General features: G+C 42.3%; 1 protein-coding gene across 1 annotated transcript in view; it reads left to right on the forward strand.

Annotated features, from left to right (window-relative positions):
* Positions 1-15,678, forward strand: part of MINDY4B (MINDY family member 4B) — a 41,608-nt gene extending 25,930 nt beyond the window's left edge. Inside the window, 2 exon segments of the mRNA XM_060098887.1 lie at positions 13,466-13,646; positions 15,536-15,678. Of these exon segments, the coding sequence (XP_059954870.1) occupies positions 13,466-13,646; positions 15,536-15,678 (324 nt within the window).
* Positions 15,679-16,008: the final 330 nt, after the last annotated feature.

The raw sequence follows: 16,008 nt of genomic DNA on the forward strand, positions 1-16,008 counted from the left end.
CCTACCAGCAATGGATGAGACGTCCTGTTGCCCTACGTCCTTGCCAGCATTTGGTATTGTCAGTGTTCTAGACTTCAGCCATTCTAATAGGTGTGTAGTGGTATCTCAATTATTGGGATTTTTTTTTTGCATTGCCCTGATACTATTATAGTATATGATGTGGAACATCTTTGCATATACTTATTTGCCATCTGTCTGTCTTCTTTGGTGAGGTGTCTGCCAGTCTTTGGTACACTTGTAGAGCTTTTAAAACTATCAATGCCCAGGTCACCCTCCAGAACAGTGTCAACTACATGTATGTAGGACCTGTGTGCTCACACTCAGCCCCACACTTACAAGGTGCTGCACTTGGTTTTATGCTCTGTTGTCACTGCCTTAACATTCTTAACACTTTTTCAACAAAGGCCCCCACTTTTTCATTTTGTACTGGACCTGACAAATTGTATAGCCTTGTCCTACCCAATGACTCTGTTTATCTGGCCTGGAGAGCACCTGGGCATTGAATTTTTTTTAAGTCTTCAGGTGATTCTAATGTGCATCCAAGGTTAGAAACCTCTGGAACAGAGGTTGCTTAACCTCAGCACTACTGATATTTTGGACTGGATAATTCTTTGTGATGGGGGCTGTCCTGTGCATTATGGGATGTTTAGCAGCATCCTGGCTTTTACCCACTACACCCCCCGCCCAGTGTGACAACTAAAAATGTCTTCAGACATTGCCAAATGTCCCCTGGGGGACAAAATTGCCCTGACTGAATCATTGCTCTAAAAAACAGAAAAAAAAAATCTCGGGCTTCCCTGGTGGCGCAGTGGTTGGGAATCCGCCTGCCGATGCAGGGGACGCGGGTTCGTGCCCCAGTCCGGGAGGATCCCACGTGCCGTGGAGCGGCTGGGCCCGTGAGCCATGGCCACTGGGCCTGCGCGTCCGGAGCCTGTGCTCCGCAGGGGGAGAGGCCACAACAGTGAGAGGCCCGCGTACTGCAAAAAAAAAAAAAAAAAAAAAAAAAAAATCTCGTTAGGCTTGGCTGATTAAATCCATGGTGTGCAGAATTGGAAAACTAGCTGTTTCAACTGAAATTACAAGAAAGAGTATCTTCTTTCAATCAGTATCAGAAAGGTTGACAGCTTTCTATTCCTTTTTATTGTTTGCAAGGCTTTTGGGGCAAGTTTCAAACCTTATCTTAAATTAAAATTAAACAGGTGTTTGCTAAACAGCTACTAAGCTGCTCCAACAAAAGAAACTATATCAAAGGCTACGCACCCCACCACCACCACCCTGGCCCCTGCTCCAAGAAAGAGAGTGAGGGAGGGAGACGCAAAAGGGAGGGGATATGGGAACATATGTATATGTATAACTGATTAAATTTGTTATAAAGCAAAAATAAATAGATAAATAAGTAAATAAATAAATAAATAAATAAATAAAAGAGAGTGAGATTGAGAGAGAGAGAGGGAGAGCCTCAGAGAGTCAAGGATTCACAGCAATCCAGTGCTACCATTTTCCATGGATCACATTTCTTTTGATACAAGTCAGCTCTGACCAATAGTGCTACTAAATCATGCTCTAAAGAAAAGTACTTGCAGAGCCTAAAATATCCTCCAATAATAAAGTGGATGTTTGTTGGGACCTTAAAGTCAATCAAGAGGCCAAGGCCTAAGGTAAAAAAAAATAAATAAAAAAAAAATAAGAGCTTTCCTGCTGGGAAGAGGGCAAAATGTACCCGACCTCAGGACCACCATCCAAAGGCCTGCTCACAAATTGGAAGTAGGGCAAAGGATGGCGACAGGCCAGGTTAGCTTTTAAATCTACATAGAAATCACACGTAGAAATCAAGGCTTCCATCTTTTCGAAAAGTGACTAATGTGGCTTTTCATCCTTTCTTCGTAGAGTCAGTGTTCTCTCCCCAGGGAGACACCTATGAATCCTACCCGCGGTAAAAATTGCCTGAAATTGTATACTAATGGCTTAAAACCCGGAGGATGTTTATTATGTTGTCTCTAACGTGCACTTCAAGTTTGGTTTCAGAACAAATGTATTAAACAGCAAATATAGGCTGGTAGGTAGTATTCTTACTTGAACTGCTGAGATATATGACTGTATTAGGCATCCACATGTGTACCTATAAATTTTATTTAATCTGAAGGTGCTTTATTTTCTATAGCAGCTCATTATATTCCAGGATAAGAGCAATTCACAACTCATCTATTATTATTAAAATAATTTTTTACATAGAATGATTTTATGTATATAAGAATTTTATATTTTCTCATCATCCCTGAAGATGGTATTTTTTAAAGCTCGTTTAGTCATTATAGCGCCAACAGCCACTTGTGTAGATCACATACTGTGTGCCAGGCTCTCTCTAAGCCACTGGTAATGATATCTTCTTTCATTTAACCCTCACTTCCACTCCAAGTTATAATCAGTGTTAGTTCAAGTGCACTGGCTGTTGTTTGGTCATTCATTTTAGAGATGAGAAAATCCAGACTGAGAAAAGTATAGGAAGTTGCCCTAGGCCACAAGCTAGGGAAGTGTCAGAGCCAGGGTTCTGACCCCAGAACCAGCTACATTCAAAGGCCCCTTCAGCCCACTGTGCCACGGTGCCTGTCATGATCATCTTGGCTTGTTTTCTGATAAAGTGGTAAATACAAAATGCCAGTTCTTGGCATGATATCATCAGAAGTACTTTCGTAATCGATCACATCAATGTATTGACATAGAGATGTAGATGTGTATTACATAATCTAGAAGATCAATCACAGGTACACTGATGCTGAACTACAACAGTTAGATGGTGGCAAGATCATGGCTCAGGGTTTTTTTGGTTTTTTTTTTTTTTTTTTGCAGTACGCGGGCCTCTCACTGTTGTGGCCTCTCCCGTTGCGGAGCACAGGCTCCGGACGCGCAGGCTCAGCGGCCACGGCTCACGGGCCCAGCCGCTCCGCCGCATGCGGGATCTTCCCGGACCAGGGCACGAACCCGTGTCCCCTGCATCAGCAGGCGGACTCCCGACCACTGCGCCACCAGGGAAGCCCATGGCTCAGTTTTAGAATGCATGACGGTCGTGCTCAACATCTAGAAATTTATCCATTGACTTCTAGGTTAAAGCAGTGGTGAGTTTGAGTTGATCATGAACTTCAGGTACTGGTAGCACGCACCCCTTCAAGTATCCGTCACCCCTCACCTGTGGTTTGTCAGACCACATCTCACTTACACGCTAGAAGGACAAGCTCAGTGGCACTCACAGACGCGCTAACCAGAAGCCCCATCTGACTGCAGTGCATACAGATGTCTAGTATTTCATAACATTTTATCATAGAACTTCTTGCAGAACAGCAATTTGCTCAGAAAAGAACCAGATGTGGGTCTAGGACAAAGCTTTAAGCATCACTGGATTGAGGATCTCACCATCACTCCCCTCCCTTTCTGCTCTGAGGCATGCTGACTCTGCACAGGACACATGAATATGCCAAAAGCATTTAGGTTTAAGCATTTTATGGGTACTTAGGGACTCCTGCCTAGGGTGGGTGCTCTAAATCAGAAGATTCTATATAAGTATTGGTAATAGAAACCTAATATAAGAAGGTTTCTGAGTTCAAAAGAAAACCAACGTGCTGCCTGACAGATTCTGCTGTCGAGGTGAAACCCCTCCTGTACCACTGCATCTGTCTTCCCGAAGTGAATCTCTTCTTACTCGGTGACAAAATTGCAGAGATTGCAAAAACTCACGTCTTTCAGTCCCAATGTCACAGCCCAGTGGGTGAGATTAAAAAATAAAAAAGGAGCTCTCATTAGATGACATGGCAAGGCCCCCAGGGCCCAGCAGACGGATGGTTCCTGCAGCACACAGCCAGCTCCCCTCAGGATGAGGCACTATTTTGAAGCCTCCCGTCACTTTTCTATTTGAAGGTACAGGTTTGAGTGTGAGGTCCCAATACCTAAGTGAGAACATAAAGCAGTTGGAGTCTAACACCATCTGGAAAGCCTTAGGAGGTTCACATTACCTTCGCACCTGCCACAGAGAAGAAAAATCAACTCTGGTTTTTAGAAGGGACTGAAGCCATTTAGGTCTTTCTGGATTTATTCCCCCAGCAGCCCTGGCAGAGCACATCACCATCCGAGTCCTACCCTCTTCCCTCTTTACATTTTCCCTTTAAAGAGACTGATAGGGGGCTTCCCTGGTGGCGCAGCGGTTGGGAGTCCGCCTGCCGATGCAGGGGACACGGGTTCGTGTCCCAGTCTGGGAAGATCCCACATCCCGTGGAGCGGCTGGGCCCGTGAGCCATGGCCGCTGAGCCTGCGCGTCCGGAGCCTGTGCTCCGTGACGGGAGAGGCCACAACAGTGAGAGGCCCGCGTACCGCAAAAAAAAAAAAAAAAAAAAAAAAAAGAGACTGATAGGAAGATATCCAACCCTAAAAGTACCAGATGAAGCTCCACCCACTCTTCTCTACCACTGAGTCACTGAGGTAGTGCCCTGCAAACATGACAACATCCCTGCAAACTCACTGAGAGAAGTTACATCAACTCAAGTTCCAGGTGGCAGAGATGAGAGCCAGACCATGAGCAGTCATGCACACAAATTGTCACCAGGAATCAGCGAAGAAAGCACAACACTTCCAACAGCTTTCTCTGGTTCAGATCACCGGCTAAGGGCCCTGGGACTTCAACATCAAGCTCGCTGTGCAAAGGCATACTGTAAGAGCCACTGTTCTAGACGGCGGCATAGGAAAGAATTATGTGGACTCCATCCTCACCCTCTGGTGCTTAGAATTGCCCCATCCTTCTTCCTATCTTCATAACTTTACATTAAATGATACATGTTATGGAAGGCTTGATTGCTGCATGTAAGGCTGAACACACTGGGCTTATTACACTATGAGTGAATTTAAGGAGAAAGGTATTTTATTTATAGCACCACTGTATCACAATTTAATTTCCTTCTTACCATGGCAACATGAGGCAACACGCACAAATTCTGCATTGGTAGAATCTCACCAATAAAACATATTTAGAATCCTCCTTTGGGGGAGCTTAGCTGATAAATTGTGTCTACCCCAAAGCAATACAAATTCTTTTTTTTTAAATTTAATTTTATTTATTTTTTAATACAGCAGGTTCTTATTAGTTATCCATTTTATACACATCAGTGTATACATGTCAATCACAATCTTGCAGTTCATCACACCACCACCACCCGCTGCCACTTTCCCCCCTTGGTGTCCATACGTCTGTTCTCTACATCTGTGCCTCAATTTCTGCCCTGCAAACCGGTTCATCTGTACCATTTTTCTAGGTTCCACATATATGCATTAATATACGATATTTGTTTTTCTCTTTCTGACTTACTTCACTCTGTATGACAGTCTCTAGATCCATCCACGTCTCTACAAATGACCCAATTTCGTTCCTTTCTATGGCTGAGTAACATTCCATTGTATATATGGACCACAGCTTCTTTATCCATTCGACTGTCAGTGGGCATTTAGGTTGCTTCCATGACCTGGCTATTGTAAATAGTGCTGCAATGAACATTGGAGTGCATGTGTCTTTTTGAATTATGGTTTTCTCTGGGTATATGCCCAGTAGTGGGATTTCTGGGTCATATGGTAATTCTATTTTTAGCTTTTTAAGGAACCTCCATACTGTTCTCCATAGTGTTGTATCAGTTTACATTCCCACCAACTGTGCAAGAGGGTTCCTTTTTCTCCACACTCTCTCGAGCATTTGTTGCTTGTAGATTTTCTGATGATGCCCATTCTAACTGGTGTGAGGTGATACCTCATTGTACTTTTGATGTGTATTTCTCTAAAAATTAGTGATGTTGAGCAGCTTTTCATGTGCCTCTTGGCCATCTGTATGTCTTCGTTGGAGAAATGTCTATTTAGGTCTTCTGCCAATTTTTTGATTGGGTTGTTCATTTTTTTAATATTGAGCTGCATGAGCTGCTTGTAAATTTTGGAGATTAATCCTTTGTCTATTGATTCGTTTGCAAATATTTTCTCCCATTCTGAGGGTTGTCTTTTCATCTTGTTTGTAGTTTCCTTTGCTTTGCAAAGGCTTTTAAGTTTCATTAAGTCCCATTTGTTTATTTTTGGGTTTTTTTCCATTACTCTAGGAGGTGGATCAAAAAAGATCTTGCTGTAATTTACGTCAAAGAGTGTTCTTCCTAAGTTTTCCTCTAAGGGTTTTATAGTGCCCAGTCTTATATTTAGGTCTCTAATCCATTTTGAGTTTATTTTTGTGTACGGTGTTAGGGAGTGTTCTAATTTCATTCTTTTACGTGTAGCTGTCCAGTTTTCCCAGCACCACTTATTGAAGAGACTGTTTTTTCTCCATTGTATATCCTTGCTTCCTTTGTCATAGATTACTTGACCATAGGTGCATTGGTTTACCTCTGGGCTTTCTATCCTGTTCCATTGATCTATATTTCTGGTTTTGGACCAGTACCATAATGTCTTGATTACTGTAGCCTTGGAGTATAGTCTGAAGTCAGGGAGTCTGATTCCTCAAGCTTCGTTTTTTCTCCCTCATGACTGCTTTGGCTATTCGGGGTCTTTTGTGTCTCCAAAAAATTTTAAGATTTTTTGTTCTACTTCTGTAAAAAACGCCATTGGTAATTTGATAGGGATTGCACTGATTCTGTAGATTGCTCTGGGTAGTATAGTCACTTTCACAATATTGATTCTTCCAATCCAAGAACACGGTATATCTCTCCATCTGTTTGTATCATCTTTAATTTCTGTCGTCATTGTCTTATAGTTTTCTGCATGCAGGTCTTTTGTCTCCTTAGGTAGGTTGTATTCCTAGGTATTTTATTCTTTTTGTTGCAGTGGTAAATGGGAGTGTTTCCTTAATTTCTCTTTCAGGTTTTTCATCATTAGTGTATAGGAATGCAAGAGATTTCTACGCATTAATTTTGTATCCTGTAACTTTGCCAAATTCATTGATTAGCTCTAGTAGTTTTCTGGTGGCATCTTTAGGATTCTCTATGTATAGTATCATGTCATCTGCCAACAGTGACAGTTTTACATCTTCTTTTCCAATTTGTATTCCTTTTATTTCTTTTTCTTCTCTGATTGCCGTGGCTAGGACTTCCAAAACTATGCTGAATAATAGTGGCGAAAGAGGATATCTTTCTCTTTTTCCTGATCTTAGAGGAAATGCTTTCAGTTTTTCACTGCTGAGAATGATGTCTGCTGTGGGTTTGTCGTATATGGCCTTTATTATGTTGAGGTAGGTTCCCTCTATGCCCACCTTCTGGAGAGTTTTTATCATAAATGGGTGTTGAATTTTGTCAAAAGCTTTTTCTGCACCTACTGAGATGATTGTATGGTTTTTATTCTTCAGTTTGTTAATATGGTGTGTCACATTGATTGATTTGCATATATTGAAGAATCCTTGCATCCCTGGGATAAATACCACTTGATCATGGTGTATGATCCTTTTAATGTGTTGCTGGATTCTGTTTGCTAGTATTTTGTTGAGGATTTTTGCATCTATATTCATCAGTGATGTTGGTCTGTAATTTTCTTTTTTTGTAGTGTCTTGTCTGGTTTTGGTATCAGGGTGATGGTGGCCTCATAGAATGAGTTTGGGAGTGTTCCTTCCTCTGAAATTTTTTGTAAGAGTTTGAGAAGGATGTATGTTAGCTCTTCTCTAAATGTTTGTTAGAATTCACCTGTGAAGCCATCTGGTCCTGGACTTTTGTTTGTTGGAAGATTTTTAATCAGTTTCAATATCAGTGCTTGTTATTGGTCTGTTCATATTTTCTATTTCTTCCTGGTTCAGTCTTGGAAGGTTATACCTTTCTAAGAATTTGTCCATTTCTTCCAGGTTGTTCATTTTATTGGCATAGAGTTGCTTGTAGTAGTCTCTTAGGATGCTTTGTATTTCTGCTGTGTCTGTTGTAACTTCTCCTTTTTCATTTCTAATTTTATTGATTTGAGTCCTCTCCCTCTTTTTCTTGATGAGTCTGGCTACTGATTTATCAATTTTTTTTTATCTTCTCAAAGAACCAGCTTTTAGTTTTATTGATCTTTGCTACTGTTTTCTTTGTTTCTATTTCATTTATTTCTGCTCTGATCTTTATGATTTCTTTCCTTCTACTAACTTTGGATTTTGTTTGTTCTTCTTTCTCTAGTTACTTTAGGTGTAAGGTTAGATTGTTTATTTGAGATTTTTCTTGTTTCTTGAGGTAGGCTTGTATTGCTATAAACTTCCCTCTTAGAACTGCTTTTGCTGCATCCCATAGGTTTTGGATCATTGTGTTTTCATTTTAATTTCTCTCTAGGTATTTTTTGATTTCCTCTTTGCTTTCTTCAGTGGTCTCTTGGTTATTTAGTAATGTATTATTTAGCCTCCATGTGTTTGTGCTAGTTACGGGTTTTTTTCCCCCTGTAATTGATTTCTAATCTCATAGCGTTGTGGTCAGAAAGGATGCTTGATATGATTTCAATTTTCTTAAATTTACCGAGGCTTGATTTGTGACCCCAGATGTGAACTATCCTGGAGAATGTTCCGTGTACACTTGAGAAGAAAGTATAATCTGCTCTTTTTGGATGGAATGTCTTATAAATATCAATTAAATCTATCTCGTCTATTGTGTCATTTAAAACTTGTGTTTCCTTATTAATTTTCTGTTTGGATGATCTGTCCATTGGTGTAAATGAGGTGTTAAAGTCCCTCACTATTATTGTGTTACTGTCGATTTCCTCTTTTATAGCTGTTAGCAGTTGCCTTACGTATTGAGGTGCCTCCTATGCTGGGTGCGTATATATTTATAATTGTTGTATCTTCTTCTTGGATTGATCCCTTGAACATTATGTAGTGTCCTCCCTTGTCTCTTGTAACATTCTTTATTTTAAAGTCTATTTTAGCTGGTACGAGTATTGCTACTCCCGCTTTCTTTTGATTTCCATTTGCATGGAATATCTTTTTCCATCCCCTCACTTTCAGTCTGTATGTGTCCTTAGGTCTGAAGTGGGTCTCTTGTAGACAGCATATATATGGGTCTTGTTTTTGTATCCATTCAGTGAGCCTGTGCCTTTGGTTGGAGCATTTATTCCACTCACATTTAAGGTAATTATCGATATGTATGTTCCTATGACCATTTTCTTAATTGTTATGGGTGTGTTTTAGTAGGTCCTTTTCTACTCTTGCGGTTCCCACTTAGAGAAGTTCCTTTAGTATTTGTTGTAGAGTTGGTTTGGTGGTGCTGAATTCTCTTAGCTTTTGCTTGTCTGTAAAGCTTTTGATTTCTCCATCAAATCTGAATGAGATCCTTGCCTGGTAGAGTAATCTTGGTTGTAGGTTCTTCCCTTTCATCACTTTAAATATATCATGCTACTCCCTTCTGGCTTGAAGAGTTTCTGCCTAGAAATCAGTTGTTAACCTTATGGGAGTTCCCTTGTATGTTATTTGTCATTTTTCCCTTGTTGCTTTCAATAATTATTCTTTGTCTTTAATTTTTGTCAATTTGATTACTATGTGTCTCAGCGTGTTTCTCCTTGGGTTTATCCTGCCTGGAACTCTCTGCACTTCCTGGACTTGAGCAGCTATTTCCTTTCCCATGTTAGGGAAGTTTTCAACTATAATCTCTTCAAATATTTTCTAGGGTCCTTTCTCTCTCTCTCCTCCTTCTGGGACCCCTATAATGCAAATGTTGTTGCATTTAATGTTGTCCCAGAGGTCTCTTAGGCTGTCTTCATTTCTTTTCATTCTTTTTTCTTTATTCTGTTCCACAGCAGTGGATTCCACCATTCTGTCTTCCAGGTCACTTATCCCTTCTTCTGCCTCAGTTATTCTGCTATTGATTCCTTCTAGTGTATTTTTCATTTCAGTTATTGTATTGTTCATCTCTTTGTTTGTTCTTTAATTCTTCTAGGTGTTTGTTCTTTATTTCTTATAGGTCTTTGTTAAACATTTCTTGCATCTTCTCGATCTCTGCTTCCATTTTTTTTTTTTTTTTTTCTTTTTGCGGTAGGCGGGCCTCTCACTGTTGTGGCCTCTCCCGCTGCGGAGCACAGGCTCCGGACGCGCAGGCCCAGCGGCCATGGCTCACGGGCCCAGCCGCTCCGCGGCATATGGGATCCTCCCAGACCGGGGCACGAACCCGTATCCCCTGCATCGGCAGGCGGACTCTCAACCACTGCGCCACCAGGGAGGCCCTCTGCTTCCATTTTTTTTTTTCCGAGGTCCTGGATCATCTTCACTATCATTATTCTGAATTCTTTTCCTGGAAAGTTGCCTATCTCCACTTCATTTAGTTGTTCTTCTGGGGTTTTATCTTGTTCCTTCATCTGGTACATAGCCCTCTGCCTTTTCATCTTGTCTGTCTTTCTGTGAATGTGGTTTTTGTTCCACAGGCTGCAGGATTGTAGTTCTTCTTTCTTCTGCTGTCTGCCCTCTGGTGATGAGGCTATCTAAGGGGCTTGTGCAAGCTTCCTGATGGGTGGGGCTGAGTGCCCTCCTTGTTGGTTGTTTGGTCTGAGGCGACCCAACACTGGAGCCTACCTAATGGCAGACTCTGGGAGGGCTCATGCCAAGGAGTACTTCCCAAAACTGCTGCTGCCAGTGTCCTTGTCCCCACGGTGAGCCACAGCCACCCCCCACCTCTACAGGAGACCCTCCAACACTAGCAGGTAGGTCTGGTTCAGTCTCCTGTGGGGTCACTGCTCCTTCCCCTGGGTCCCGATGCGCACACTACTTTGTGTGTGCCCTCCAAGAGTGGAGTCTCTGTTTCCCCCAGTCCTGTCAAAGTCCTGCAATCAAATCCCGCTAGGCTTCAAAGTTTGATTCTCTAGGAATTCCTCCGCCCGTTGCCAGACACCCAGGTTGGGAAGCCTGACGTGGGGCTCAGAACCTTCACTCAGGTGGGTGGACTTCTGTGGTATAAGTGTTCTCCAGTCTGTGAGTCACCCACCCAGAAGTTATGGGATTTGATTTTATTGTGATTGTGCCCCTCCTACCATCTCATTGTGGCTTCTCCTTTGTCTTTGGATGTAGGGTATCTTTTTTGGTGAGTTCCAGTGTCTTCCTGTCAATGACTGTTCAGTATTTAGTTGTGATTCCCGTGCCCTCGCAAGAGGGAGTGAGCGCACATCCTTCTACTCCACCATCTTGAACTTGCAATACAAATCCTTAACAGAAGCTTCCAGTCAAACAGATTACATGGTGCTCAGAGGAATGAAAGAGGCATGATATTTGGGTGGGTTCCATTGGGAGGTGCTCAGTTTTGGTTTTGTGGGACTCCCTGTAAACCAGGTATGTTCTCAGCTGTAATCCGAAGGCTCACCCCTTGGAGTTAAAACCCAAAGTGCTGTGACAGACATTTTCCTCTTGACCAGAATCTCTCAAGGCAAGCGGGACTCTGTCTGCTTAGTGTGGGGTCTCTGGATGGTCACTTTGGGTGCTGGAGATTGTTATATTTATGACTACTTCATTTTTCTCCTACTTTAATGAAATCTTGAGTAGCTTTGAGTTCAGGAAAGAAAACCATTGCATTGTTGCATAAAATCACAACAGTATGGTGTCAGCCCTTTGCAGAGTATGAACCTGAGCGCCTGTTGAATTTTGCCTATGTTACAAAGATTCCATGAAACAATATCATATATGACTACAGTCTATTACATCCACCCACACATAATTTACAGGAAATTTCATTTGTGTAAAATCAGCCAGAACATCGACCTGAAGTTCAAATGGAGTGTTTTTTTATTACAAACAGCCCTCAGTTTCCTAATTGGTTTATCCATGTGTTCCAACCTTAACAATCCCAAGTCATATGGATCATATTTTGATTACACATAACCTTAGTACAGGAGGTACCATCGCAAGAAGGCCTGAGAAAGAAAGAGCTTATTTTATAACTATGAATGGTGACAGTGTTCTTTGGAACTTGGGGGTGGCTCCTGGAACCTAAGCACATGGGGCTGCTTCAACGGCACATCCTCTGTGCTTTATTTCCGACGTAGCCAGTGGGCGACTTGCCCCACGTTTGGTGTGTGAGAGGCTCATGTTATACTCAGCCCAGAGGGGCCGGTGCTGGTGTGGAAGACGAGCAACTCCTGCACTCACTATGAACATATCCAGACTGGGGTGCTGGGCTTGCACCCCTTTTTCCAACTATCAACTAAAATTGAGGTCATTTCTTTTGAACACAGTAATATAATTTTTCTCCAGTAGCTGAAGAGAAAAGCTTAAAGACAAAAGCACCTCTGATTCACCCACTCACCCACAACTGAAGAATTTAAACTCTAGAAAAAGGAAGAGATTTGAATAGAACTATTGAGAAATCAGAATGTCAAGTTATTAGCCTTTAGTACTTGGGTTTACAAAACACGTGATCATTTTCTCAAAGCTCGATTTTCCACACAAAAGAATTTGCTCTTATGCACACAGGATAACTTGAAGGACTGAGAAGAAAAGAGACAGAACTGAATCCTTTTGTTATGGGAAGACGTGCCAGGGCTGAGGGTCCAGAGCTCTCCCTGGCATCATGTGAAAATGATGGGGATTTCCATGTAGCTCCTGTTTATCTCTTTAAGTAGAAAAAAAATTTTTTTAACATTAATGAGTTTCAATGGCATTAAAAAAATGTGCTTCCCTGCCTCTTCAAACAAAATGGGAGACATCATTAAGAAAAATACACTATAATATCGAGATACCCTCAGGGGCTACTGCAGTGTGCAGGACCCTTTATTACGACACCTCAGAGTGGTGTTTTTGTGAATCTAATGCACTAACTTGAAAATTCAAGGCTGAATTGACAGTTGCCTGGAAAAACCAGATAACAAGCTGATTAAAACAGTGAACTTAAAATTATAGGTAATATTAAACTAGTACACTCAGCTCCAAGCACCTCTTCACAATTGATCTACACGTTAACATGCAGATATATGTATATCTGTGTGAGTGTGAGGGTGTGTGTGTTCCCCTTATTTCCCAGAAGCTTTTTTCTGTATTCAAAATATTCACTATTTCCATATTCTAAATAGTCTCTTTTTCCTATATTCTAAATGGTTAGTGCTACCAGAATGACCACCTGCTGAATGAAATACTGTCCTACCTTGGGAACGGGGATAAATACACTTGTCAACCACAAAGACCACTCGACGTTCTCTTGTTCCACCCTGACATTTCTATTTCAGTTTATCTATTTATTCTCCACCCCTCTTCCAAACTGAACTGAGATGGTTCCACCTCCTCCGTGAGTCCATCCCCAAAATGTGTTAAAATACAATCCATGCAGAGAAAAACTGCAGCATCACCACCACACCATTCATAAATGCAAATTCATTCATGATGAAGCTTTCGTTTGAAATCTTCCTTCACACACTGCGCCCTGCACAGCTCCCAGAGCAACGCCAAGCCTCCAAGCTGCTTTTTGATCCTGATGCCATATCAGCATCTTTCACAACGTGGCCAAATCTTTATGTTCATCTGCATTCCCCTCTCCCCTTGCAGGTGGGCAGCATGCTGAAGACTCCCAAGTTACCTATTTGGCTGTGCAACATCAATGGAAATTACAGTGTCCTTTTTAGCACAAACAGGCAGCTGTTATCAGACTGGAAAGTGGAGCGCCTCTTTGATCTGTACTTCTACAGTGGCCAGCCCGCACAGAACAAGCCTGCGCACCTTACCATAGGTGAGCATTCCAGATCCCAAGTGCCCTGACCTTTAGTGTGCTCAGAGAGATGCAGCTACTGCCGGTTCACAGCTCATGCTAGCTCTACAGGAAGATGTAGAAGTGTGATCTCTGAAATGAAACCTAGGCATCAATCTCATGGGCCTAACCTAAGCCTTGTAACGTGGAAATTCTAAACCTGCTTTAAATAAGGGCAGGGGGTCTAGAAGTAGCACAGAGGAACCAACAACTTTTAGGTAAGAGAAAAAACAAAAGGTTGAGAGTCAGATTTCCAAAAAAGTCTTCCCTGGGGTCTTCTGTGAGCACAAGGCATGTAATGACCAAGGAAAGAACTAGAAAAACAAAGGGACAGGGGCAGGGGGGTTCCAACTGGTCTATTCTATCCCAAGAACAAACATCAGATGATCGATCATCCTGGGACACAGTAACGAAACTGAGAGGGCATTTGTGTTCAGATTAGTTCAAAAAGCATTTTTGAGGCCTACTAAGAGCCAGCCACTAGGAAACCAACGATAACGAAGGCACAGTCCCAGCAAACCTTAGAGGTTCTGCTCCAAGGGCAACCACAAAATCCATTTCAATTCCCACCATACTTTCTTTTTCTTTTTTCTTTTTTTTTTTTCTTTCTTTTTTTTTTTTTTTGCAGTATGCGGGCCTCTCACTGTTGTGGCCTCTCCCATTGCGGAGCACAGCCTAAGGACGTGCAGGCCCAGCGGCCATGGCTCATGGGCCCAGCCGCTCCGCGGCATGTGGGATCCTCCCGGACCAGGGCACGAACCCGTGTCCCCTGCATCGGCAGGCGGACTCTCAACCACTGCGCTACCAGGGAAGCCCCCCACCACATTTTTTTAAACACATGAGGAAAAAAGACTAATCTTAAGATGTCTTTAAACACTGGCCTTTTGGACAAGGGAAAAACTATGGTGAGACTGGGAGGCTGTATCTGGTACCTCAGCACCATAGATGGAGCCTTGCTGATTTGATGTCTGACTCTTTGCATTTAGTGTCACAGGTCTGGTGTTAAGCAACTTTTCATTATTATGACTAAATTTGGAAAAGTATCTTAGTGACTGCTTTATCTGTGTAACTCCTAATTCTTTTTCTCTACTTATGAGAAATATCTATATAGATCTATAGATATACATGAGCCCATTTCGTTTAGTGGGACATTGACAATACATTCCTTAAAATATATTACTGTTTCTACTTTACTCTCTTCTTCGAGGAAAGCATCGTTTTTTGTTTTTGTTTTTATTAGCTCACATGCATGGCAAGCATTCTGTTCCGGGCACTGTGTTGAAAACTTTACATACATTATCCCATTAAATTCTCCCAACAGTCATCTGAGGTAGATACTATGATATTTATTTTACATAGAGGAAACTGAAGTGGCCAAGAAATGATTTCTAATTGAGTAAATGAGGCTGAGAGATGTTAAGTACCCTCTCAAATGTCATTTGAGACCAACCTGGGCCTGGACCTCAGTTCTTGACTACTCATGAGAATACTTTGCTCTTCACCCCAAAATGCAAAGGTACTCCTGGAAGCATTGAGAAGTGGTAAGCTCTCTCTTTTCTTGTTTTTCCTGACAACAGCTGGTGACCTACACCCGGCTCTATGTGTCCCATCTGGTGCTGGACCATGCCATTACATGACGTCAATATTCCGTTTCCAAAATCTACAACAACCCAGGTTATCATGGTCGTGTTTTGTATGGGGCGAGTCTAAATACCATCATCTACTAGAATCCCCCTCTGTTTACCCAGTTCTAGGAACACAGCTTGCTGAGCCCAACTCCTGCCCACCCATCCTACATTCCTTCCTTCCTGGCTTCCTCCAAAATGGTATACATAGGCTGGGGTCTAAATGCTGGCTGTTTCCCCCCTCAGATACTCATTCCCATCACTGGGAAAGAGTCCGACATGAAGATGAACACAGGCCAGGAAGACGGTTTTCTCCAGTGGAGACGGCTATCAGAACCAAGTGGAGAGAGGCCACCATCAACTGGAATGGAACTGTTCCCCTTTACTAAAGAGAAAGCCAGGATGTGCAATGAAGACTGAAGTGTCAGCACCGCTGGGATACAAAGCCTAAGTGGGGGAGAGACCGTTTCACATCTACATTCCTCATTCCGAAGCCCCACCAAACCCCGCCCCCCGTGAGCAATCTGTTCTTCCTTTGGTCCTCTATGAAGTGTCTGCAGTTGCTATATCAGTGCTGTAGGAGACATACAGGCCACTTACTGAAGCATCTGGAAGGTGTGTCCTCTATACTCACCTAGACTGGTGCCTTCATTTTTATTCAAAAGAGAAACTGAAGTCTCTTCCCTTCACGTTCTCTCCAAATTCCTCTCTTCTCGGTG

Source organism: Mesoplodon densirostris, chromosome 5 (genome assembly GCF_025265405.1).
Source record: "Mesoplodon densirostris isolate mMesDen1 chromosome 5, mMesDen1 primary haplotype, whole genome shotgun sequence".
Lineage (NCBI taxonomy): Eukaryota > Metazoa > Chordata > Mammalia > Artiodactyla > Ziphiidae > Mesoplodon > Mesoplodon densirostris.